This window comes from Thamnophis sirtalis, unplaced genomic scaffold (genome assembly GCF_051295495.1).
Source record: "Thamnophis sirtalis isolate CommonGarterSnake01/CBP01778 unplaced genomic scaffold, rThaSir2_p1.2 scaffold_1, whole genome shotgun sequence".
Classification (NCBI taxonomy): Eukaryota; Metazoa; Chordata; class Lepidosauria; order Squamata; family Natricidae; genus Thamnophis; species Thamnophis sirtalis.
This window is the reverse complement of record NW_028261381.1, coordinates 182,115,851-182,143,530: the sequence shown is the minus strand read 5'-3', so window position 1 is coordinate 182,143,530 and position 27,680 is coordinate 182,115,851. Positions and strand designations below refer to the sequence as shown.

The 27,680-nt window shown below is 46.8% G+C and overlaps 1 protein-coding gene across 1 annotated transcript in view; it reads right to left on the bottom strand.

Moving 5' to 3' along the window:
• Positions 1 to 16,490, bottom strand: part of ACER1 (alkaline ceramidase 1) — a 31,414-nt gene extending 14,924 nt beyond the window's left edge. The window contains exon 1 of the mRNA XM_087705885.1: positions 16,293 to 16,490. Within this exon, the coding sequence (XP_087562011.1) occupies positions 16,293 to 16,490 (198 nt within the window). The remainder of the gene's footprint in view (positions 1 to 16,292) is intronic.
• Between the last annotated feature and the right edge of the window lie 11,190 nt (positions 16,491 to 27,680).

The window sequence follows — 27,680 nt, the reverse complement described above, 5'->3', positions numbered from 1 at the left end:
AAAGCACCTGAGGGCAGGACAAGAAGGAACAGATGGAAGTTTGTCAAAGAGAAATCCGACCTAGAACTAGGGGGGAAATTTCCTGAGAGTGAGAAGGATGAACCAGTGGAACCGCTTGCCACCAGAGGTTCCAAAGGCCCCGAAATGCAGGTTCTTGCCCTGGCAGGGTTTCTCAGTCTCAGCTACTTTAACATGGGTGGAGTTCCGACTCCCAGAATTCCCCTTTCGGTCTTGGGGTTTCCGTGTTAACTTTTCCAATGGTGTGCACATGCTGTTTATCTCTCTGTGCCAGTTGATGGCTGGAGTGTCTGAGTCTCACACAATTCTCCAGCGGATTTTGGTCTGTCCTAGGAACCTACGGAGGAGAAATCAATGCATATACCATGCCTACACTGACAGGGCAACCCACTTGTATCTAAACAGAGAGTAAACCTCACTCCCTTCTAACTCAGACGATGTCACCTACTTGGGTCAATAGACTGGACAGCCATTTCCTGAAACAGTAAAGGGCCCTGATAGAGAACCTATGTTACGTGTGCCAGAAGTGGCACGCAGAGCCCTCTCTGTGGGCATGGGCGCAGTTGCCAGCTGCTCTTCCAGGTTCCGGTTCTTTGGAGCAGGCATGCACTCCACTTTTGACACTCGGTGCCAAAAAAGGTTAACCACCACTGGTACAAGGGCTCCTGCGTGGGCCAGGGTTGGATTAGAATAGCAATAGCAGTTAGACTTATATACCGCTTCACAGGGCTTTCAGCCCCCTCTAAGCGGTTTACAGAGTCAGCATATCGTCCCCAACAACAATCCGGGTCCTCATTTTACCCACCTCGGAAGGATGGAAGGCTGAGTCAACCCTGAGCCAGTGAGATTTGAACAGCTGAACTGCATATAACAGTCAGCTGAAATAGCCTGCAGTGCTGCACTCTAACCACTGCGCCACCTCGGCTCTCTGGAGAAGACCTCCAAGATCCCTTCCAGCTCTGTTACTCTATTCTCCAAGGCACCTGAGGGCAGAACAAGAAGCAATGGGTGGAAACTAATCAAGGAGAGAAGCAACTTAGAATGAGGAGAAACTTCCTGATAGTTAGAACAATTAATCAGTGGAACAGAATTTGCCTCCAGAGAGGAGAAGATAGACTAGACAAGAGCAAAAGAGAAGAGAGGAGAGAAGAAGATAGAAGAGGAGAAGAGGAAAGGAGAAGATAGAAGACAAGAGGAGAGAAGAGATAGAAGGAGAGAGGAGAAGATAGAAGAGAATGGACAAGAGGAAAAGAGAAGAGAGGAGAGGAGAAGATAGAAAAGGAAAAGAGAGGAAAAGAGAAGAGAGGAGAGGAGAAGATAGAAGAGGAGAAGAGGAGAGAGGATATAGAAGAGGAGAGGAGAAGATAGAATAGACAAGAGGAAAGAGAAGAGAAGAGAGGAGAAGATAGAAGACAAGAGGAGAGAGGAGATAGAAGAAGAGAGGAGAAGATAGAAGAGAATGGACAAGAGGAAAAGAGAAGAGAGGAGAGGAGAAGATAGAAAAGGAAAAGAGAGGAAAAGAGAAGAGAGGAGAGGAGAAGATAGAAGAGGAGAAGAGGAGAGAGGATATAGAAGAGGAGAGGAGAAGATAGAATAGACAAGAGGAAAAGAGAAGAGAAGAGAGGAGAAGATAGAAGACAAGAGGAGAGAGGAGATAGAAGAAGAGAGGAGAAGATAGAAGAGAATGGACAAGAGGAAAAGAGAAGAGAAGAGAGGAGAGGAGAAAGAAAAGGAAAAGAGAGGAGAAGATAGAAGAGAATAGACAAGAGGAGAGGAGAAGATAGAAGAGGAAAAGAGGAGAAGATAGAAGAGGAGAGAGGATATAGAAGAGGAGAGGAGAAGATAGAAGAGAATAGACAAAAGGAGAAGAGAGAAGAGAGAAGAGGAGAAGAGGAGAGAGGAGATAGAAGAAGAGAGGAGAAGATAGAATAGACAAGAGGAAAAGAGAATAGAGGAGAGGGGAAGATAGAAGAGGAGAGGAGATAGAGGAGAGGAGAGGAGAAGATAGAAGAGGAAAAGAGAGAAGAAGAGAGGAGAAGATAGAAGAGAATAGACAAGAGGAGAAGAGAGGAGAAGATAGAAGAGGAAAAGAGAGGAGAAGATAGAAGAGGAGAGAAGGGAAGAACAGAGTTGGAAGGTACCTTAGAGGTCTTCTAGTCCAACCCTCTGCTCAGATAGAAATCCCTATCCCATTTCAGACAGGTGGCTATCCAGTCTCTTCTTTAAAAAACTCCGCTGATGGAGCACCCACAACTTCTGGTGGCAGGCAGTCCCACCGGTTACTTGTGCCCGATTTTCTCCAAAAAAAAAAAAAAAACATACAGGGTTTTTCACGGAGCCGGTTAACTGATATGGGGCTTGCCATCTGTCCCTTGCTTCACTTCCTTTCTCCACAACACACACACACACACACAGTGTGACTCTCTCCAACTTCCACCTTGTCCATTTCGCCGTTTCTTGCAACAGAGGCAGGGTTTGCGACAACGCTTGAAAAGTTCCTGCCAGGGGGGAATGCCAAGGGTGAGCAGCCACTACGTCCCGGGCAAGTCCTGGTTTTTGGGCTTCTCAGGCACGGCCACAGCAGTGCCCCTGAGCATGGGCAGAGAGCAGAAAAGAAGGTGGGGGGGGGAATAAAGCTTGCAGCCCAAGGAGGGCCGGTGGAGAATTCCCCTCCTTTCCTACCTGTCTCGGAGACTCCGCTGTCTTCCCAACCGTCGCCTTGCAGTAGCGTCCCCTGTGCCGGCAGGTGTGCAGAGTCACCTCACCCTTCTAACCTGTTTTGCCACCTGGGGAATGGAAGGAACCGGCCCCGAGGAGGTCAAAGGGGAAACTGAGGCAGCAGCCGGGCTGTCACGACTGAGTCTGTCTCTTTCAGCACATGCGATGCCCTCCTCTGCCAGAAGTGATTTAAATAAACCCACCTCTGGGCGCGAGGGTTGGGCAGGGCTGGTGGCCCTCATCACGGGGGGGGGGGGGGGGAGGAGGAGGGTTGGGGGGGTGGCGGCAGGAAGGCCACCCCCCCCCCCATCCTCTGAAGCAGCATCTTTCCTCCAGCCGCTGAGCCTGCGATTCCTTCCTCCTCGCACCCCGACCCGTTCGGGGAGTTTCATTTCGTCACGCCAGGCTGAATCTTCTCGGCTGCCCCGGAGCTACGAAGGGCTGTGTGCCAGCTGAAGCTTTGCAGCTGACGGCAGGTGGCTCGGCTTCTTTCGGGCAGGTTGGAGGCCGTCCCCGACTTACGACTCTCCATTTAGTGACCGTTCGAAGGGACCAGGGCGCCGCAAAAGGGGACTCGCTGCTCTTTCTTCGCCATTGCGGCGATCGAAATTTGGAGACGCTGGCCAACCGACTAGTATTTATGACGGTCGTGGTGTCCCGGAATGGTGGTGCTGGTGGTCATGGGGTCCCCTTTGGTGATCTTCAGACAAGCGAGGTCTACAGGATTCACTTAATGGCAGTTTTACTTGCTTAATAACGGTAGCGGTTCGCTTAGCCACGGTGATGAGAAAGGACGTAATGCGGGGCAAAACTCACCGAACAACTCTCTGGCTTAAATTTTGGGCTCCATTTTGGTCGTAAGTCGAGGACCGCCTAATATAGGTCATTTCTCAACTTACAACCACAATTGTCAACCGGAACTCCCGTCAGGAAGCAATGGGGTCGTTAGGCGAGTCATTTAATGGCCGTTTTGGCCATTAAATGAGTCGCAGTGCTGTGAAAGGAATCGGGCGTCCTTCCACTGACTTTGCTTGTGGGGAAACCTTTTGGGAAGATTCCCCAATGAGGATGGGGGGGGGAGCCTGGAAGGCTGCAACTGTCGTAAATAGAGGCCAAATGTCCAATTTTTCACCCTGCGACCAAGAGGACACCGTGATGGTTGTAATTTTGAGGACCGGATATTCATTAGACGTATGGTTGTAAGTCGAGGATCCCCTGTACGGTTTTGCAAAGCAGTCAAATTTAAGATGTGGTTATTCGTCGCGGAGCTGGGACCCCCCCGAGAAGCCGAATGGAACTGCTTTGAAGCAGGACTGGCCAAACATTAAGAGCCGTGGGCTTCAACTCCCACAATTCTTAGTCCTTCGTGGCACCACGTGGGAGCGTTACATGGTACACTACATGTAGACCTTAACAGTACTACAGGCGCATGAAGGGAAGTGAAAGGGGGGGAAAGTAAGCGTGCCCGAACCAATAGCATAAAATTTATCAGCCCACCACTGCCATGCGCATGTGCCTCCCACCAGCCAGCTGGTTTTAGGTTGTCTTTCCCACATGCGCAGGATGGACACATGCATGGGGGGGCAGTTCCCTTCCCTGCACCCCATTTTTGGTCCCGGGAAGTTGGAGGGAGGCCCGCTAGGCCCAAAACAGGGGGGAGGGGTGCATGTTCATGCGTGGGGGAGCGGCGTGGGAGTGTCACACACATTGCATTATTGGTGTGGGCATGCACACGCCAATGCCCCATGTGCACACGCCATTTGGGCACGCAACGACAAAAAGGCTCGCCATCACTGGTACAGGCCCTCCTGCTTGAGCAGCGGGCTGGACTAGAAGACCTCCAAGGTCCCTCCCAGCTTCTGCTCTGATTCAATTCCCCAGCCAGGTGACAAAGGAATTCTGGGGGCTCCTAAGTCCACAACTCTTCAAGCTGCCAGGCTGGGAGACGGCTGGCTTAAGGCAATGCTTTACTTTCGGCTGCTGTGGGTGATGTGGCTGTATCACAAGGAGCGGGAGGGTTTGGTGGTGCAGTAGTAGAAACAGCCTTGTTTTAACCGTTGGGAAAACTAAAGAGACTGTTCTCTGGGGAGATAGTTAGCGGCATCCAATTTTTGGGCATGCAGCTGATGAGTAGGCTGGCTTGGTCACTCCACAGTGAGACCCTGGTGCAGTGGGCACAGCAGCGCCTGCATTTTCCGCATGAAGAAACAGTACATCTTCCTCCTACTGTCCTCACCACTTTCTTTTACAGGGACGATCGAGAGCATCCTGTCGGATTGCATTGCTGTTGCAGAGAGAAAGGCAGTGCAGGGAGTGGTGAGGACAGCAGAAAAGATCATTGGCGGTCCACTCCCTTCTACCCAGGACTTGGCGTATTGTAAGCGTTGCTCGGGCAGTGTCTGCAGGATGGTCTGGGGCCTGTTTTCCTTGTCACCTTCGGAGGGAGGGGCCTTCGTGGAATCCGAATGCCATCACAGTTTTGTTCCATGTTGCATCAATCTTATATAATATGAAATTTCCTCTTTCTGTTTACTATTCAAACTGAACAGTGATGAACATTTATATGTATTTATATGTACAGGTGTAGGTCTATATATGCCGTATTTTTCAGAGTACAAGATGCACCTTCCCGTCCCCCCGCCAAAAAAAGCGGGTGAAAATCTGGGCGAGTCTTATACACTGAATACAGCATTTTTGGCCTCCTGAAACAATAGCAGTTAGCAATAGCAGTTAGACTTATATACCACTTCATAGGGCTTTCAGCCCTCTCTAAGCGGTTTACAGAGTCAGCGTATTGCCCCCAACAACAATCCGGGTCCTCATTTTACCCACCTCAGAAGGATGGAAGGCTGAGTCAACCCTGAGCCGGTGAGATTTGAACAGCCGAACTGCTGAACTGCAGTCAGCTGAAATAGCCTGCAGTGCTGCATTTAACCACTGCGCCACCTCAGCTCTGTTTTATCTGTTTTGCCGTGTTTATGCCGTATATATTGATGGTGGAGGCCCTTTGACAGCTGCCATGCAATGAAACCCCATTCCCTTTGCAAAAATGGACGTGCAGAGGATTTGGGAGGCTTGTACAGTGCTCCTAGGGGCTGGGCGGGGGGACAAAAACGAGCAAAAAACAGCCCATTTTTTGCAAAGAATGGAACCTCTTTTTTTTTGCTCATTTTTGCCCCTCGCCCCTGCCCCCAGGAGCACTTTGCAGGCCTCTCAAACTCTCTGCATGCCCCATTTTTCACAAAAAAACAGGGCATGCAGAGGGGTTTGGGAGTCCTGCAGAGTGCAAAAACTTTTTTTTTTAATTTACCTCTTCAAAACCTTGGTGCATTTTATACTCCGGTGTGTCTTATAGTCTGAAAAATACGGTATGCATTTATCTGTTTTGCCGTGTTTATGCCGTATATATTGAGGGTGGAGGCCCTTTGACAGCTGCCATGCAATGAAATAATATTCGAACTTGTCACCTTGAACGTACACTAATCGGTACGCCTTGAAATGAAACTTCTCCTAAGTCTACTACGTATATCCCCTGTCTCAGGGGTGGGTTTCTCGCCCCGTTCCACACGGTTCAGTTGGAACGGGGCCGGCGGTGTCCTTGTGCACGCGCGCAGCGCACACATGCGTACTAGCGTCTGTGCGATGCTCCAGCTGCTCCTGGAGGATCGCGCAGGCGCTGGATGCGTCCTGCGCATGGGTGGAAGCGCAGAACTCGTCAAAACCGGGTAAGGAACGCGGGCGGGCGGGTGGGCCCTTCGCCGTTCCCGGAAGTTACTTACTTCCAGGTTCGCCGACCAACCGGTTCACAGGGACCGCCGCGAACCGGTTGAAACCCACCCCTGCCCTGTCTATAGGGGTGCTGTGGGTACTTTTGTGAGCAAGCAAAGGAAATTCATGGTTAATGTGTGCCAGTGTGGCCACAGAGGGAAAATAAATTGACAATAAAGATCATCTGATTAAGGTTAGTCCTGAAATTCCGGTTCCACCACAAAACCACGGAGTACAAAATCGCACTCGACGAAAGCGCGCATTTGACGTCATCACAGCGCGACGAAAACATCGCCCTGTGATCGAAAAATGTAAAAATAAAGCGAAAACCTTACCCTAACCCCCCCAAACCTAACCCTAACCCTAAACCTAACCCTTAACCTAACCCTAAATCTAACCCTAAACCTAACCGTTAACGTAACGCTAAACCTAACGCTAACCCTTAACCTAACACTAAACGTAACGCTAACGCTCTAAACCTAACGCTAACCCTAACCCTAAACCTAACCCTTACCTTTATGTGAATCGGCTTGCTTTAATTTTAATTTTATTTCAATTTTTAATTTTTTTCGTCACGCTGTGATGACGTCACATGCGTCATCACATCATTGTACAGTATATGTTCAATTACGATTAGTATTTTTTTCCCCAATAAATCAGAGTTCCCTTACATTCTTGATTATCAATTTGATAATCACCTTCACAAAAGATTCCATCTTCACAAAAGATTTCCATCTTTTTTTTATATATAATAAATTTTTATTTTTATTACACAAACAACACATACAGACAACAATTTAAAAAAACAGGGGGAAAATGCACACACACAAAAAAGCCTCATCACATACAGCCTGTCGTTTGGTTACAGGTGTTTTAACATCCATATTCTCGAATGACATTCCCCATCACAGATTTTCCATCTAGTATAACTAAATGCCTCGCTTTCATTGTACAGTATATGTTCAATTACGATTAGTATTATTTTTTTCCCCAATAAATCAGAGTTCCCTTACATTCTTGATTATCAATTTGATAATCAAGAATGTAAGGGAACTATGATTTATTGGGGGGGAAAAATACCTATAGACAGCTTCTCATTTTGGAAAGTGGGGGTTCCACAACTAAAATCCTTAGAGGTATTAAAAGAGGAGAAGGTAGTTCAAACATGGTTCCAGTATGGGCAACTACAGGCCAGGTGGAAAATAGACCAAAAAATTGGTTTTATCCAAGCTGAAGATAATTTGTTTAAACAAATAAGAGACCAAAGCTTAATGCATATAAAGAGGATATATAATGTATTAATCTATTTGATAACAGTATACCTTTATATAATCCCCATGTGAAAGAATTTTTTTTTTTTTTACCAATCATTTATATTTATATATCACTATTTTCCATTATGCATAATTCCACCAATCAACTATCAGGTATGCTTATGTTCATTGTTATCCTTGTACCTCATGCCTTCAAACGGAAAGAAAGATTTCCATCTTGATTCACAGCATTTTGCGCAATTTGGCTTCATCCATTGATTAATAGGAACTACAGATAGTGCTGGACTTACAATCATTCATTTAGTGGCGGTTCAAAGGGATAGCGCTGGAAAGAAGGGACCCGGGACTGTTTCTCACACTTACGACCATCTCAGCATCCCCGTGGTCACATAATGAAGAGTCAGGCGCTTCGTACCTGGTTCATACTTATGACAGTCGCAGCGTTACTAGGAGGGGTGTCATGTGAAACCCCCCCAGGTCGACCTTCTGACAATGGGGAAGCCAGATTCACTTAGCAACCGTAGATTCACCACTAAACGACAACAGTGATTCCTTGAACAATGGTGGCAAGAAAGATCATAAAATACAAAAGGCAAGACTCACTTAACTATCTCGCTTAGCGATGGAAATGTTGGGGGTCAATTGTGGTCTTAAGTTGAGGACTACCTGCACAATACAATAGCAGAGTTGGAAGGGACCTTGGAGGTCTTCTAGTCCAACCCCCTGTTCAGGCAGGAAACCCTATACCGTTTCAGACAAATGGCTATCCAGAATCTTCTTAAAGACTTCCAGTGTTGGGACATTCACAACTTCTGGAGGCAACTTCTGTTCCACTGATTAATTGTTCTGACTGTCAGGAAATTCTTCCTCAGTTCTAAGTTGCTTCTCTCCTTCATTATGAGCCAAGGTGGCGCAGTGGTTAAATGCAGCACTGCAGGCTACTGCTAGATCAGCAGGTCAGCGGTTCAAATCTCACCGGCTCAGGGTTGACTCAGCCTTCCATCCTTCCGAGGTGGGTAAAATGAGGACCCAGATTGTTGGGGGCAATATGCTGACTCTCTGTAAACCGCTTAGAGAGGCCTGAAAGGCCTATGAAGCGGTATATAAGTCTACTGCTATTGCTATTGCTATTAGTTTCCACCCATTGCTTCTTGTTCTGCCCTCAGGTGCCCATTTCGGGCGAACCCAATCCGGGAGAGTAATCTTCCTTTGAACCCATAGCCGATGCCTTTCCCCACTTTCTTCCTCCATCCCCGGAGGCCAGGTGTGCAAAACTGCCCCACCTCTGGATGCGGGGATCCCTAGAGCTCATTTTGGAGGCGGGGGGAGGGGAGAGAAGAGAGAAGGGGGGGGACCCTAAGTGCTTTTTAGCATAGCGTTTCTCAAGCTTGGCCGCTTTCAGGCTTCCAAACTTTGAGTTTTTTCTTTGAAGAGGTTTCGCCTCTCATCCAAGAAGCTTCTTCAGCTCTAGGAGACAGTCAGAGCAGAAGAAGCTTCTTGGATGAGAAGTGAAATATCTTCAGAGAAAAACCAGGAAGTCCAGTTGCTTCTTGGGGGGAAAAAGGGACCCGGATGACCGAATGAATCTCCACAAACATTCTGGATTTCAACTTTAGCATCTTTTGGGGAGCACCTTCAAAGCGGGGGTGACCCCCACAGAGAAACCCCCTGGTGTTTTTCTTGGCAATATTTCCAGAATGGGGCTGGTTGTTTGGGGGGGGCGCCTAAGGCAGGGCTCGAACACACGTCCCGCCACTTTCGAACCAGTGTCTTAATACATCAACAACCCCCCCAAAACAAATGGGGAAATTTACAATTATCAACGACAGGGAGAATTTCCACAATCAAAATGAACATTTTGCCTAGAATTTTATATCTGTTCCTGACAATTCCAATTAGACTAGGGAATTTTTTTTTCCTTTGACGAATTAAACAAAATAGTATGGAAGTTCATTTGGCAGGGGGGGGGGAAGCAAGAATGAAATTAAAGTCGTTACAAGATGCTAGATCAAGAGGAGGCATGGGCCTACCCAATTGGGAATTATATCACCAGGCAACTAGCTTGATGTGGGTTAAGGAGTGGATAACACTAAGGAATTCCAGACTATTGACTTTAGAAGGATATGACTTATTGCTGGGATGGCATGCTGTTTTATGGTATAAAGGAACCAAAACACAGGGTTATTTTAGAAGACATTACTTAAGGCTTTGTTATTGAATTGGGAGAAGATTAAAAAGCAATATTACCTAAAAAATACCAGTCTGGCTATCAACTATGGAAGCCTTTTCATATCCAATAATATACAAAAAGGAACAAACGGTTAGATATGGTGAAATATTGAACGCAGAAGGTAAACTCACATCTATGCAACAACTGAAACAGGAAGGAATTGAAATAAGTTGGAGGAGGAGTGTTGGACTTTAAGGTATTATGATTGTACATGTATACTGCTATTTTTTTCTTTTTTATGTATATTGAAATGGAATTATAAATACCATCAACACAAAAGGGAGTTTGCTCAGAAGCTGAAACACACCAAGTGAATGAGAGGAAGAGTGGGAAGCAGAGGAGAGAAGAAAGATAGGAAGAGTGGGATAGGAGAGAGGGTGAAGGGGGAAGATGAGGTGTATAAGGAGGAGTGGTAAGGGGAGAGAGGAGAAGGAGAAAGGAAGGGGAAGTAGAGTAGAAAATGATGGAGGGAAGACAGGATGTAGAAGAGTGGGAAGCAGAGGAGAGAAGAAAGATAGGAAGAGAGGGACAGGAGAGAGGATAAAGGGGGAAGATGAGGTGTATAAGGAGGAGTGGTAAGGGGAGAGAGGAGAAGGAGAAAGGAAGGGGAAGTAGAATAGAAAATGATGGAGGGAAGACAGGATGTAGAAGAGTGGGAAGCAGGGGAGAGAAGAAAGATAGGAAGAGAGGGACGTGAGAGAGGATAAAGGGGGAAGATGAGGTGTATAAGGAGGAGTGGTAAGGGGAGAGAGGAGAAGGAGAAAGGAAGGGGAAGTAGAATAGAAAATGATGGAGGGAAGACAGGATGTAGAAGAGTGGGAAGCAGAGGAGAGAAGAAAGATAGGAAGAGAGGGACGTGAGAGAGGATAAAGGGGGAAGATGAGGTGTATAAGGAGGAGTGGTAAGGGGAGAGAGGAGAAGGAGAAAGGAAGGAGGAGTAGAAAATGATGGAGGGAAGAAAGGATGTAGAAAGGGGAAGGAGAGAGGGGGAAGAAAGTGTCGGATAAGGTATAAATATGGTGTATGGAGAGCAGAAGAGCCAATAATTGGTTTTTTTCCCTTTGGTAGTTGATGGTAAGCTGAATTGATGTAATTATTTAATAATACAACATGATATTGACTATGTAATAGTATACATGTGATTATATGCTATGAAAATGGAAAATAAATTTTCTATCTATCTGGAAATAAATTGTTTTCAGATGTGCAAATACAATCTAGATATGACAAAGATTGCAAAAATGGAAGGTTTTTATGATTTTAAAAAACTGAGTTAGATAAAATCTTGACAGGAACTGATGAAAAAGTCATTAAAAACTATATGGGCATTTACTAGAGGTTAAACTAAAAGAAGAACAAGTTAAAGAACCTATGATAGCTTGGGGGGAAACACTTTGGACATGGGATTGAACTAGAGAAATGGGAGAAATTGTGGTCCCTAAATTATAAAATGACAATGTCAAGAGCTTATAAGGAAAAATTTGTATAAGATGTTTTGCAGGTGGCATCTACCCCCAACGAGAATAGCAAGAATGTTCAAGAACAAATCGGAAAAGTGTTGGAAATGTCATCGGACACCGGGATCATACTACCACATGTGATGGACTTGCACAGAAGTTAAAAGGTATTGGACTAAAATCCATAAGTGGTTGGAGAAAATGACACAGAAACGCATAGACTTTAAACCAGAGACTCTTTTATTGGGAATCATACCAGATACATATAATAAAGACTTGAAATATTTGATCGTAAAAATTTTAGCGGCAGCCAGAATTGTATTTGCAAAAAATTGGAAAAATGAGAAAATACCAACTCAGGGAGAAGTTATTCGAAAAAGAATAGAATGTGCTGAAATGAGTAAATTGACATTTGAAATCAGAGAACAAGAAGACGAACAATTTTATAAGATTTGGGACTTGTTTTATCAATGGATACAATTACCATAATTTTGAATTGTAATAATAAAATGTAATAGGAGATACTATAAAGACATATTACTTTTATATAGACTGTATAGATTTATAATAATGTAATGGAATATTGGTATATATATATATATGTATGTATGTATGTATGTATGTATGTATGTATGTATGTATGTATGTATGTGACGAGCCGAAGACAGAGAGTGGAAGTGTGACCTTCCTCCCATATTTGGGCATACCAGGGGTTGTGACTTTAAATATATACCTCTCACCCTGGCTGGCTGATAAGGAGTCGAGCTGTGTAGCTCAATGGTTAACACATCTGCCTAAGAGGCAATAGAGCACAGGTTCGATTCCCAACAAGGGTGTGGCTAGCTGATGAGAGCTAAATAGCTTGAAATAGATCTATACTAGTCTCCCTTTATTTATTTATCAGCATAAATATATATATGAATTGAATATATAGATTCTATAGATTTATAACAAAAGTATATATATATATATATATAAATTGAATATTTAGAATATTTTGTTTAAAATGAAGAAACAATAATTGTAGTTGAATGTATGAGATACAATGATAGAGATATATTTATATATATTGGATAGATATTATATGATTTTACCTTTAACTGAAAGTAATGATACACAAATATAAAATGTTGGTGAACCTTTTTTTATATACTGCAAGAAATACCAGAATAAGACAGATGATACCATAAAGATATGTTATTATTAAATAGATTTACGATGATGTAACAGAGAGCTAGCATACATAGGAATACAATCTTTAGAATACATGTTTAAAAGGAAGAAATTATAAGAGTAAACTGAATATATGATTTATAATAATAATCAATGTATTAATGCAGTGTTTCTCAACCTTGGCAACTTGAAGATGTCCGGACTTCAACTCCCAGAATTTCCCAGCCAGCATTCGCGAATGCTGGCTGGGGTTGGATTCGCGAATGCTGGCTGGGGAATTCTGGGATTTGAAGTCCGGACATCTTCAAGTTGCCAAGGTTGAGAAACACTGCTCTAGAAAGAGGACAGAGAAGAGCAGCCAGGATGACGAGGGGATTGGAGGCTAAAACCTACAATGAACGGTTGCAGGAACTGGGCCTGGCTAGTCTAGGGAAGAGAAGGGCCAGGATAGCATCTTCCAATATTTGAGGAGCTGCCACAGAGAGGAGGGGGGTCAAGCTAGTCTCCAAAACACCCGAAGTCTAGACAAGGAATTATTGATCAAGCAGAGATTCAACCTAGAAATAAGGAGGGATTTCCTGATAGGGAGAACAATCAATCCATGGAACAGAAGTTGCCTTCAGAAGTTGTGGGAGCTTCATCACTGGAAGCTTCCAAGAAGAGACTGGACTGCCATCTGTCAGAAATGGTGTAGGGTCTCCTGCTTGGGTGGGGGGTTGGACTAGATGACCTTCAAGGTCCCTTCCAACTCTGTTAATCTGAATCTATCTAAGATTATCAAAGGCCTGGAGGCTGAAACATATGAAGAACAGTTGCAGGAACCGGGCATGGCTGGTCCAGTGAAGAGAAGGACCAGGGGAGACAGGAGAGCATCTTCCAATATTTGAGGGAGGGGCTGCCACAGAGAGGAGGGGGTCAAGCTATTCTCCAAGGCACCCAAAGGCCAGAGAAGGAAGAATGGCTGGAAACCGATCAAGGAGAGATTCAACCTGGAAATAAGGAGGAATTTCCTGACAGTGAGAACAATCAACCCATGGAAGAGAAGTTGTGGGAGCTTCATCCCTGGAGGCTTTCAAGAAGAGGCTGGAGTGCCATTAGTCAATGTCTCCTGCTTGGGCAGGGGGGTTGGGCTAGATGACCTACGAGGTCCCTTCCAACTCTGTTAATCTATATCTGTAAGCGGCAGTGGCCAGCACCATCGGCCCCTCGGGAGAAAGAAAAAAACCGGCAGGCAACCTTGAAGGGTTAACCAGAGCAGGAGATGCTGCATCTCCAGCACATCCGGATTAGCGGCGGGTGGCGGGTGAGAATTGCCGAGTGCGTGGCAGGCAGTTCCCACCAATCTGCCCAGGCAGCAGTCTGCCAGGGCAAGGCATCAACCCACACGCAGAAGGAGAAACGCTGGCAGGGCAGAAAGGGAAATTGAGGCAGATCAAGGCTCCCGTCATCTCATCGGTGGGAAGAGGCTCCCCAGCCATCACGGCTCCAGAGGGCTGCACACACACACACACACACACACACACACACAGGCCGACTGCCAGAGCCTGGTGCCCTCCCCACGGCTGCTGGAATGCCCCCTCCCCTTAATGCCCGGCCCCAACACTTGCAGAGAGAGAGAGCTGGGTTTTACACCTAGGCAGGGAAAAGGAAGGAGGACGGATGGGGCGAGAACTGGCCCAAAAACCGTCACTGGGAGAGGGACGTTGGCGTCCCAGTGGGCAGCCCCTTAAACACCAGCTAGCCGTGGGCGGCAGCAGCCAAGAAAGCCGCCGTATTTTTATTATAATTATAAAACCCACCTGACTATAAGATGCACCTAAATTTAGAAGAGGGAAAACAAAAGAAAAAGGTTCTTGGCCTCCATGCGCTGCATTTTCGGCTCTTTTTTTAGGGGGGGGGGTTCCTGCCCTTTTCCAGCCTTTCTTGTACCCATTTTTGAGGCTTTTTTTTCCAGCCCCCTTTCAATGCTTTTTGGCCCATTTTGGGGTATTTTTTGGGCCCGTTTTCGAGGGTTATTTTGGCTTTCCCCCCACCCCAAGGAAACGGGCCACAAGAAGCCTCAAAAATGGGGTGAAAAAAAAGCCTTGAAAACAGGCCAAAAAAACCCCCTGATAATGGGCTGAAAAAAGCCAAAAATATGCTGGTGGCTGGGGGGGGGGGGGGGGGCTTTGGCAATATTCGGTCTATAAGATGCACAGACATTTTCACCGCTTTTGGGAGACAAAAAAGTGTGTCTTACAGTCCCCCCCAAAAAATGGTAATACAATTCTGGGTTGTGTAAACAGAGGCATAGAATCAAAATAATGTGGACACTTGGTGCCCCTTTATAAAGCCTTGGTAAGGCCACATCTGGAATAATTGCATCCAGTTTTGATCACCGCATTACAGAAAAGATGTTGAGACTTTGGAAAAGGTTCAGAGAAGAGCAACGAAGAGGATTAAAGGCCTGGAGACTAAAACACACGAAGGACGGTTGCAGGATTTGAGTTTGGCCAGTCTGGAGAAAAGAAGGACCAGGGGGGGACAGGATTGCAGCCTTCCAGTATTTGTGGGGTGCCACAAAGAAGAGCGGGGGTTCAACTAGGGTCTCCTGATTGAGCAGAGGGTTGGACTAGAAGACCTCTAAGGCCCCTTCCAGTTCTATTCTATTCTGAAGGGTCCGCCTATTCTCCAAAGCACAAGGGGGGGCAGCACAAGAAACAAAGATGGAAATCAGTCAAGGAGACAAGCAACCTGAAATTAAGGAGAAATTTCCTGACAGTGAGGACAATTCACCAGTGGAACTGCCTGCCACCAGAAGTTGTGAGTGCTCCATCACTGGAGGTTTTTAAGAAGAGCCTGGACAGCCACTTGTCTGGAATGGAATAGGGTCTCCTCCCCGAGCAGGGGGTTGGACTAGATGCCTTCAGGTGCCTAGGAATGAGCCAAGGACCCTCCCCATGGATGCAACACACACACACACACCCCATTGCCCCAGTTGCAGGAGGTGCCCACCGTCAGCAGGCAGAGACTCAAGGACTACATCGACCCCAAATAAGCCCCTCAAATTAGCCATCCGTTGGACGAGCAAGGTCTCTTCCCTCCAGAGAAGACCAGACTGGCTGAAAATCGCTCACCGGCGAGGAGTAGAAGCAACATTATTGAACCCAGAAGTCGTTTTGAAGATGGTTTGGGAAGGGATGCTGGCTTGCTGCGTTTTGATCCTTGGTGTCATCTCTAAACAAGGTTGTTTCTTCCTTCCTTCCTTTCTTCTTTGGTGATCTCTTCCCTCATCTCTGATCTGTTTTGTTCCTCCTTTCTCTTCCTCTACCCCGTCTGCACCATGACTTCTCGCCTCCACTTTGTCCTTCTCCATCTCTGCCTATAATAATACGATAGCAGAGTTGGAAGGGACCTTGGAGGTCTTCTAGTCCACCCCCCTGCCTAGGCAGGAAACCCTATACCGTTCCAGGCAAATGGCTATCAAACATCTTTAAGAAGACTTCCAGTGTTGGGGCATTCACAACTTCTGGAGGCAAATTGTTCCACTGATTAATTAATCTATTCCTTCTTCATCTTGTCCATCTCCTCCATCTTCTTCTTCACCTTCTTGAGCTTCTCCATCTCCTCCTCCTCATCGTCCTTCTTCTCCATCTCTTTTTCCATCCTTTCCACTTTGTTCATCTCCTCCATGTTTTCCTTCTTCTCCTTCTTGATCTTCTCCTTCTTATCCAGCTTCTCCGTGTCCGTCTCATTCTCCATCTTCTTCAGCTTTTCCTTGCCCTCCTCCTCCTCCTTAATCCTCTCCATCTCCTCCCCCCACATCTTTTCCATCTTCTTGATCTTCTCCATCTCCTTCTTCTCCTTCTCCATCTACGTCCATCTTGTCCTCCTCATTGATCTTCTCCATCTCCTTCTCCTCATCCATCTTTTACCATCTCTTTTTCCTTCTGCTCCATCTTCTTCATTTTGTTCATGTTTTCCTTCTTCTAGATCTTCTCCATCTCCGTCTCCTTGTTCTCCTCCTTCTCTGGCTTTTCCATCTTCTCCTTCTCCTCCTTCTCCAGCTTTTCCTTCTCATCCCTTAATCTCCTCCATCTTTTTTGGTCTCCATCTCCTCCTCCTCCATCTTCTCCATCTCCTTTTCCTTTTCCCCATCTTCTCCATCTGTTACTCAATCTCTGTCTTTTTCTCCTCCTCCTCTTCTTCCTCTCCTCCTTCTCCTCCTTCTTCTTCCTCTCCTCCTCCTCCTCCTTCTTCCTTTCTTCCTTTCCTCCTCCTCCTCCATTTTCTCTTCCTCCTTCTTCTTCCTCTCCTCCTCCTCCTCCTCCTCCTCCTCCATTTTCTCCATCTCCTCCTCCTCCTCCTCCTCCTCCTCTCCTCCTCCTTCTTCCCCCCCCTCTCCTCCTCCTCCTCCTCCTTCAGAAATGGTCAGAAAAGGGCCACGTTTCCTGCATGCAAGGGAAGGCTTGGGAAATGCAGATCCAGAGCAACAATTTTGCCGACGTGATCTTATGTGTACAGGCAATTAATTTTAATCCGTCGTTATTAATCTTTTCCCTCTGACTCTCACTTTCTTGCTTTCGCTTGCGATATATACATGCGTAGACATTCATCTATGCATCTACTTATGGAGGCACCTTCTGTGCATATATTTAGCATGGAAGGGAATCTGTCTGGAGTCACTTTTTGCTGGAGATGACAAGTGGGAACCTCACACAATGCTCAGTGTTTCTGTGCTCACCATGTTCTTCAAATCTACTCTTCCTTTTGCTTAGTTTTCTCCCTCCCTCCCTTTCTTCCTTTTTCTCCCTCCTTTCTTTCCCTCTGTCCTTCTTCCTTCCTCCTTTGCTTGCTTCTTCTCCCTCTCTTCCTCTTTCTGCTCCTCCCTTCTTTATTCCCTCAGACCTTCCTTTTATTCTCTCGTTTTTCCCTCCTTCCTTCCTTCTGTTGCCATCTTCCTTCTTTTCCCTCCCTGCCTCCCTCCCTTCTTCCTTTCTTTTCTTTTCCTTCCTTGCTTCTTCTCCCTCCCTCTGTTCCTCCCTTATTTTTCTCCATCCTTCCTTTTACTCTCTCATTTATTTCTTCCTCCTTCTCTTCCTTTTTACTCCCTCCCTTTTTTCCTTCGCTTTTTCTCCCTCTCTTCCTCCTTCTCTTCCTCCCTTTTTTTTCTCTCAATCCTTCTCACCTTTAACTCCCATTTTCTCCCTCCTTCTTCTCTTACTACCTTTTTCCTACCTTCCTCCCTCCCTCCCCCTCCCTTCCTCTGCTTCCATCCTTCCCCTATTTCCTTCCTCCCTGCCTCCCTTCTTTCCCTTCCTTCCTTCCTCCCTTCTTTCTCCCCCTTCCTCCCATCTCTCCTTCCTTCCTTCCTTCCTTCCTTCCTTCCTTCCTTCCTTCCTTCCTTCCTTCCTTCCTTCCTTCCCATCTTTCCTTAGAGGACTTTAGAGGCACACCCTCAGTGCTGCTTCCGCAGAGGCCTACCCTCTCAACGTAAGCTTGGTTCAGTCACTCTGAAAGAGGGCTGAAGAGGAACTAGAACCCAGGACTCCCTGGTGCCCATCCAGCACGCTCGTTTCGGGAGCTGCATTTCCAAGCGCCAGGCTCCGCTGAGCTCCTGTAGGCTGCAAGGAGCTGCTGAGATTCGGGCTACTCTGCTCCAATGGAGGCACCCAGAACCATCCTGGAACTTGGGCTGGTCCAGATGGGGACAGGAGGATGGAGGGGAGTATCCATCCATCCATCCATCCATCCATCCATCCATCCATCCATTCATTCATAACAATGGCTTTGCCCCAGAAACCAGGAGCACAAAGACGCCGTAACCACTTCCAGGGGCCAATCGGTATCACAAAGGAAGAGCCTCTCTGGGGAAGTCCGTCTCTGGAGGCTTCCAGGAAGGGGCTGGAGTGATACGAACCTCTTGGGGGTGGTTGGGTAGATTTCCTGCCCGTTCCATTTCATATCCTATCTTTAGCTCTTTTTTAATGTAAATTCCCCACCCGATCCTCCTTTCTCCTCTTTTCCCAACAATAACAACAACCCTGCAAGGTTAACTGGGCAGAGAGTGAGTGACTGCCTCCCAGGGATTGGCCCAAAGTCTCTTAGACAACTTCCATGCCTAAGGCGGGACTAGAACTCCCTGACTCCCAGTGATTGGCCCAAGGTCCCTCAGCCAGATTCCATATTTAAGGAACTAGAACTCCCAGTGATTGGCCCAAAGTCTCTTAGAAAGCTTTTGTGTCTAAGGCGGGACTAGAACTCCCTGTCTCCCAGTGATTGGCCCAAAGTCTCTCCGCCAGATTCCATATTTATGGAACTAGAACTCCCACTGATTGGCCAAAGTTTCTTAGACAACTTCCATGCCTAAGGCAGGACTAGAACTCCCTGTCTCCCAGTGATTGGCCCAAGGTCCCTCAGCCAGATTCCATATTTAAGGAACTAGAACTCCCAGTGATTGGCCCAAAGTCTCTTAGAAAGCTTTCGTGTCTAAGGCAGGACTAGAACTCCCTGCCTCCCAGTGATTGGCCCAAAGTCCCTCAGCCAGATTCCATATTTAAGGAACTAGAACTCCCAGTGATTGGCCCAAAGTCTCTTAGAAAGCTTTCGTGTCTAAGGCAGGACTAGAACTCCCTGCCTCCCAGTGATTGGCCCAAAGTCCCTCAGCCAGTTTCCATGCCTAAAGGGGGACTAGAACTCCCCATCTCCTTGTGAGTGGCCCAAATTCCCCAGCTGGTTTTCATCCCTAAGCTGTCGATAGAACTCAGCGTCTCCTAGTTTCTAGCCCAGTGCCTTAATTAACACACGGCATTGCGGAGGGGTGGGTTAGATGACCCCTGGGTTCCCTCTTCCGCCCACACGATTCCATGATCCTTTGACTGAAGAAAACCATGCTCCGTTCGTGTTGAAGCCCATGGATTTGCAAGCATGGAATATATCAGGCGCTCCGGGGAAGGAAAAGAGGGCATGGATTGGTTGTCCCGCTAGGCCGCCATTCTCCTCCGGCACTTTGAAGCCCCATGGAAAGAGGGAAAGGCAACTTTCTCAACTTGCCCACAGATCTTTTCCACGGGGAAAGCAAACTCCAGGACGGGGAGCATGAAACTTGCCTGCCTCCCTCTGGCCTCTGTGTCTGTGTGTGTGTCTCTCTCCCGGTGGAACTAACGCCTGCATTGCACCCAGAAGCTAAGAGGCGCGGGAAAACATCGCCCGCCAGTCGTGCTGCAACGCAACAAATCCTCCACTCGCAGGAACCGGGAGGGAAATACAGGCAGCCCTTGACTTACGACCACGTCTCAGCCCGAAAGGCAGTCGTTAAGTGAGCCTCGTCCCGTTTTTGCAACCTTCCTTGCCACCGTTGTTAGGCGAATCGCTGCTGTGGTTCATTTCGCCACAAGGTTGTTAAGTTAAGTTTCCCTGTGGACGTTATTCGTCAGAAGGTTGCAAAAGCCGATCCCGTGAGCCCCCGGGACACTGCGACCGTCGTAAAGAGGAGACAGTCGCCCAGGGTCTGGATTTGGATGGGGAATGCTGTATCTGTGGTACGTGGGTGGGAAAAGGCCGTAAGTCCCTTTTCTCAGTGCTGTGGATGGTCAGTACACAAACTGTCATTAAGTGGAGTCTTCGTGGAACGATCCCTTGAAGATGAGCCAGCCGTGTGCGGCAGCCGCCAAAAAAGCCAACACAGTTCTAGGCTGCATCAACAGAGGCACAAGAATCAAGATTGTGCAAAGTCTTTGTGCTGCTTATAAGGAATTAGTAAGGCCACACTTGGAATCCTGCATTCAGTTTTGGTCACCACGATGTAGAAAAGATGTGGAGACTCTGGAAAGAGCGCAGAGAAGAGCAACAAAGAGGATTAGGGGGCTGGAGACTAAAACATATGAGGAACGGTTGCAGGAACTGGGAATGTCTAGTTTAATGAAAAAGAAGGACCAGGGGAGACATGATAGCAGACTTCCAATATCTCAGGGGTTGCCCCAAAGAAGAGGGAGTCAAGCTATTCTCCAAGGCACCTGAGGGCAGGACAAGAAGCAATGGGTGGAAACTAATCAAGGAGAGAAGCAACTTAGAACTGAGGAGGAATTTCCTGACAGTTAAGAACAATTAACCGGCGGAACTGCTTGCCACCAGAGCTTGTGGGTGCCCACTAGAGGTTTTTAAGGACACTGCAGCCACTTCCCCATCCTCCTCCAGAGGTTGGCTCCCTCTGCTGATCAAAAAATGGAAAACGCTTTAGAGGTTTGATGAATGTCGATGGAGATTCAAAGCCCAAAGGGGCTTTCCCACCCCTCCAAGAGGCAACTGGACTTCCTTTGTTTTTCTTTGAAGACGTTTCGCTTCTCATCCGAGAAGCTTCTTCAGTTCCGACAGGATTGCCGGTGGAATTGAAGAATTTATACTCCTTGCAGACAAAGCTGGTCATTTGAATTCTTTTGGAGAGCCGTTGAGGCCACCTGGAGGTTTCTCTGTGTCTTCAGGGTCACCTGAGTGGGGCAAATGGGGGGGGGTGTGTGGAGCCTTCTTGGAACTGCTGAAAGGACGGTGTTGTAGACGGGAGGGAGATGATGTTGTATCCCCCCCGCTTTGTAGAGGGAGGGCTGTCTAATTTTGACATAGATCAGTGGTGGGATTCAGCCAGTTCGCACCTATTCAGGAGAACCGGTTGGTAACTTTCTAAGCAGTTGGGAGAACTGGTTGTTGGAAGAAATCTCCTGTTGTTTTTTTCCACTTTCCAGGGCTAATCCTGAGCTGAGGAGGAGGAAGGAGGTCAGGATGACCCTGAGTGAGGGTGTGCCTGAGGGTGCGAGTCACGGTGGTTAGGTGTCACCTGGGTGGAGCTGGGTGGGGTAATGGTATATATGTGTATATATGTATGTATATTTATTTAGTGTCACAACCCCTGGTAAGCCCCAATTATGGGAGGAGGCCAACTGCTTCCATTCTCTGTCCTTCGGCTCGTCACAAGAGTCCATCCAGACAGAAAGCCCAATATTTTTACTGTTGCCTTTGTTACATTTGTGTTGTATTTGTGCTGATAAATAAATAAAGGGAGACTAGTATAGATCTATTTCAAGCTATTTAGCTCTCATCAGCTAGCCATACCCTTACTGGGATTAGAACCGGTGCTGTAGTGCATCTTATTTATTTATCAGCACAAATACAACACAAATGTAACAAAGGCAACAGTAAAAATATTGGGTTTCTGCCTGGATGGTCTCTTGTGACGAGCCGATGGACAGAGAATGGAAGCAGTTAGCTTCCTCCCATATTTGGGCATACCGGGGGTTGTAACTCTAAATACATACCTATCACCCTGGCTCAGCTGATAAGGAGTAGAACTCTGTGGCTCAATGGTTAACACATCTGCCTAAGATGCAATACAGCACAGGTTCTAATCCCAGTAAGGGTATGGCTAGCTGATGAGAGCTAAATAGCTTGAAATAGATCTATACTAGTCTCCCTTTATTTATTTATCAGCACAAATACATCTCTCTCTCTCTCTCTCTCTCTCTCTCTCTCTCTCTCTCTCTCTCTCTCTCTCTCTCTCTGTCTATCTATATCTATCTATCTATCTATCTATCTATCTATCTATCTATCTATCTATCTATCATTTATCTATCTATATGAGTGATGGTGTTAACCTGGTTAGAACTGACTTGGATTTCGTTACCTTTGCATCATGTAATGTTAGATAAAGTTTTTCACCAAACTGACTCTCTGTTTGCATTCAAGGTGAACCCCGCACCGTGACATATGCACTTTGCGGTCTTGAAGTGAGTGACGTTTGTTTTTTAAATGCAGAATCTCTCGTCCTAATGGCTTTCTTCTCCTAGGGTGCGCCATGCGTTGGTGAAGTGGCTGTTTTGTTTCCCCAATGTGCAGATCGGCACATGACTCTCTGCATTGTGCTGCATAAACCACGTTGCTCATTTTCTGCCTGGGTCAGAGGTGGGTTCCCACCGGTTCGCACCGGTTCGATAGAACCGGTTCGTCAAATCTACTGAACCGGTTGGAAGAGGTTCCACCAGTGGACCCGGAAAGCAGGCCACACCTACAGAAGAGCTTCCAAAATTTTTTGAAACCCACCACTGGCCTGGGTGTTTTGTCCTTGAGGTGGAGAAGCTTCTGCCTTTGTGCATTCCTGGGTTGGAAGTATGCACGGACGTTGTGTGAGCTTCCAGAGCTTTTCCAATATTCCTGCAACGCATAGGATTTATTTTCCTCTCCTGTCTTTGCTGGAAGGAAGGCCCCCAGCTCGGCGGCGTTGATCAGAGAATCAGGCACGGTAGCCCACCCTTCCACTGAAGAGGCAGGAATGGAGTTTAGCAGCCCAATAAAAGACGATTCGACCCAAGAAAACCGGATTCCTTGTTAAGATATTTAAAATGCATTACCCTGGAGCAGGGAAGTGTTGGGCACGGAGTAAGAAGAACACACAGTTACTGCTAATTGGTGGAGGAGAACTGGCCGTTGCGTGAAGGAATCTGAACTGTAATCGGTTGGCTGGCTCCGGGGACTGGCTGCGATTTCCCCTGGATCTTTGGCTGGCAAAGCAAAGTCCTGGCCGAGACTCTAGTTATGAGTTATGAGTTATGAAAGTTTATTTATATGCCGCCCTTTTCCCTGGGGGGACTCAGGGTGGCTTACAACTCAAGGGGGGGGGGGAACAGACATTAACACGTGAGAACAATACATAATTAAAAAACACAACATTCATACCATTCGGGTGGGTTACAGTCTTTAGCCCCAGGCCTGACGGGATAGCCAGTTCTTGAGGGCTGTGCGGAAGGTCTGGAGGGTGGTGAGGGAACGAATCTCCACGGGGAGATCGTTCCATAGGGTCGGAGCTGCCACCGAGAAGGCTCTCCTCCGCGTGGTTGCCAGTCGACATTGACCGGCAGATGGAACTCGGAGGAGGCCTAATCGGTGAGATCTAATAGGTCACGTGGAGGTGATTGGCAGTAGGCGGTCTCTCAAGTACCCAGATCCACTACCATGTAGGGCTTTATGGGTGACAAGTAGCACCTTGAAGCGTACCTGGAGATCGACAGGTAGCCAGCACAGCTCGCGGAGGATAGGTGTTATGTGGGTGAAACGAGGTGCACCCACAATCGCTCGCGCGGCCGCATTCTGGACTAGCTGAAGTCGCCGGATACTCTTCAAGGGCAGCCCCATGTAGAGCACGTTGCAGTACTCCAGCCTAGAGGTCACACTCTAGTCCTCATGAATGAGACTCCCGGCTTGACAGAAGAAGTGAGTTAGCTGCCTTCTGTAAATTTGGGGTTTTTTTTGTAAAACCTTGGGGAGGCCACACCTGGAATTCTGCATCACGTTTTGGTCACCACGTTACAAAAAAGAGGTTGAGGCTTTGGAAAAAAATGCAAAGAAGAGCAAGCAGGATGATTAAAGGCCCCGGAGACTAAAACACAGGAAGAACAGCTGCAGGATTTTTTATTTGGCCAGTCTAGAGAAAAGAAGGACTAAGGGATGACAGGATAGCAGTCTTCCTGTATTTGAGGGGCTGCCCCAAAGAGGAAGGGGTTTAACTTATTCTCCAAAGCACCTGAAAAGCAGGACAAGAAACAATAGATGGAAACTAATCAAAGATTAGCTGGAATTAAGGAGAAGCTTCTTCACAGTGAAGACAAGTGGAAGTGCTTGCCACCAAAAAATCATCGGTGCTCCAACACTGGAGGCTTTTAAGAAGAAACTGGACCACAGTTTGACTGAAATGGGATAGAGTCTCCTGCTTGAGCAGGGGGCTGGACTAGATGACCTCCAAGGCCCCCCCTTCCCAGATCTGATTGAGTTTCCTTGTTTCTCACCTTTTCCCCCCTCCTGTCCTCTCTCTGATTTGCCTCACGATGTTCCCGCTGTGTTCGATTTACCTGACGAGGCTCCCTTTTTACCTAGCTTATTTACTGCAAATATGTTTATTTATATGAAACCACTGTTTCGTTTTCGGCATCTCCGATTCCATTTGGACGCCGGCTGCACAATTCCCGGACATTCCTTGTTTCTTGCATTGTATTCCCCAGGAGATGGGGAGATGGGGGAACAGGATTGAGGCCTCCTTGACTGGAAACTCGAATAGGTGCACCTCCTCTCGTTTCCCTGGTGAAACTCATCTGCTTGAGCAGAGGGCTGGACTAGAAGACCTCCAAGGGCCCTTCCGACTCTTGGTATTCTGCAAGGAGGAATACAGGCTTGGAACTGAAGTGGCAACGCCAGGAAATAAAATAAAAAAATGGGAACCAGCTGAAGTTAGCAAAAGGGGAGAAGAGGAAAAAACCCATCCTGAGATACCGGCCAAATAAAAGTGAAGTCAACATCTGCCAGCTGTTGAAGGAGCAAGAAAAACAGAGCAGTAATTGCCAGAAATCAGCTTGTCAGGAATAAACCTTATCAGGCTGGCCTGATTTTCTGATTTGACCCTGTAAATTGTCTTAATACAGTGTTTCTCAACCTTGGCCACTTGAAGATGTCCGGACTTCAACTCCCAGAATTCCCCAGCCAGCGAATGCTGGCTGGGGAATTCTGGGAGTTGAAGTCCGGACATCTTCAAGTCGCCAAGGTTGAGAAACACTGTCTTAATAGATGCCTGGAAGGCTGTAGGGGTGTTTATAGGGAGTTCTCGACTTACAATGGTTCACTTAATGACCGTTCAAACTTACAATTGCACTGGAGAAAAAGGGACTTGTGACTCTTTTCCAGAGTTACGACCGTTGCAACATCCCTATCCAAATTCAGATGCTGGGCAAGTGTCTCACATTTATGACGGTTGCAGCTCCCCTGGGTGGGGGGGGTGGGGTGTCGCGTGATTCCTTTTGGACACCTTCCGGCAAGCAAAGTCGACGGGGAAAACTGGTTTCGCTTCACAACTGATTTGCTGAACAACAGTGGCAAGGAAAGTCATAAAACAGGCCAAACGTTTCACTTAGCAACATAACGTTTGGGGGGGGGGTCATTTTGGTCACCGCGTTACAAAAAAAGATGTTGAAAGTTTGGAAAAAGTGCAGAGAAGAGCAATGAAGAGGATTAAAGGCCTGGAGACTAAAACTTGTGAAGGACGGCTGCAAGATTTGAGCTTGGCCAGTCCGGAAAAAAGGGGGGGGGGTCAGGATTGCAGCCTTCCAGTATTTGAGGGGCTGCCCCAAAGAAGGCAGTCAACTTATTTTCCAAATCACCTGAAGACAGGACAAGAAACAATGGATGGAAACTAATCAAGGAAGGAAGCAACGAAGAAGTAAGGAGATATTTCCCTGACAGTGAGAACAAATAACCAGTGGAACTGCTTGCTACCGGAGGTAAGGCCACCCTTGGAATCCTGCATCCAGTTTTCGTCGCCACGATGTAAAAAAGATGCGGAGACTCTAGAAAGAGTGCAGAGAAGAGGAACGAAGAGGATTAGGGGACTGGAGGCTGAAACATACGAAGAACGGTTGCAGGAATGGGGTTTGACTAGAGAAAAGAAGGACTAAGGGGGGGGGGTACGATAGCAATATTTGAAAGGCTGCCCCAAAGAAGGTGGGGGGGTCATCTTATTCTCCAAACCACCAGAAGGCAGGACGAGAAGCGACAGATGGAAACTCATCAAGGAGAGAATCAACCTGGAATTAAGGAGAAATTTCCTCACAGTGAGGACAATCCAACCAGTGGCTGGACTAGAAGACCTCCACGGGGCCCTTCCAATTCTGTTATATTGTTTACTGCTTGGCCAACCTACCTTAGAGTTTCCCCAGTCTCTTAATTTAAATTCTCTTCAAAGTTAAACCCAATTTCACATCTGTTGGTCTGTTTTGCTGTAAGCAACATACACCAATCAAAAGCATTTTTTTTTACATAAAGAACTTTTAACTTAATTAATTATCCACAATAATGTTGGTATAATTCCCTTACATCTTAATTCACTATCCACCCGTAATGCAGTTCTTAAGTGATTCTGACTCTCCCCCCCTCCCCATTAATACAATAATGCAATACAATAGCAGAGTTGGAAGGGACCTTGGAGGTCTTCTAGTCCAACCCTCTGCCTAGGCAGGAAACCCTATACCGTTTCAGACAAATGGCTATCCAACATCTTCTTAAAAACTTCCACTATTGGGGCATTCACAACTTCTGGAGGCAACTTCTGTTCCACTGATTAATTGTTCTGACTGTCAGGAAATTCCTCCTCAGTTCTAAGTTGCTTCTCTCCTTGATTAGTTTCCACCCATTGCTTCTTGTTCTGCCCTCAGGTGCCCTGGAGAATAGCTTGACTCCCTCTTCTTTGGGGAAACCCCTGAGATATTGGAAGACTGCTATCATGTCTCCCCTGGTCCTTCTTTTCATTAAACTAGACATACCCAGTTCCTGCAACCGTTCTTCCTATGTTTTAGTCTCCATTGCCTTTGCTTATCAAAAGTTCAAGTTACAACTATTTGTTAAATGTCTGTTGAGATTCTCAGTGCTCCTCCAGGTAGGTCCTTCTTGTCCCAAAGGTGTTTTTATTATTATTATTATTATTATTATTATTCCAAGAGGCAACTGGACTTTCTGGTTTTCCTTTGAAGAGGTTTCGCTTCTCATCCGAGGAGCTTCTTCAGTTCTGAAGCTGAATTGCAGGACTGAACCGAAGAAGCTTCTCAAGCGAGAAGCGAAACCTCTTCGAAGGAAAAACCATGAAGTCCACTTGCCTCTTGGAATAAATAAATAAATAAATAAAAGCTCCTTCGGAGCAACTATTTGTTGAGTTACGACAGCATTGGAAAAAAAGTGACTTCCGACCAGTTTTCACGTTTAATGACCGTTTTGCGTCCCCTCCCTCCCTCCCTCCTGTGATCACAATTCAGGCGCTTGGCAATTGAGGTGTGTGTTTATACTAGTGTTTCTCAACTTTGGCGACTTTAAGTCCTGTGGACTTCAACTCCCAGAATCCCCCAGCCAGCAGAGCTGGCTGGGGAATTCTGGGAGTTGAAGTCCACAGGACTTAAAAGTCGCCAAGGTTGAGAAACACTGGTTTATACAGTGGTTGTAGCATCCTGGGAGTCACACAATCCTATTTGCCACTTCCTTCCAACA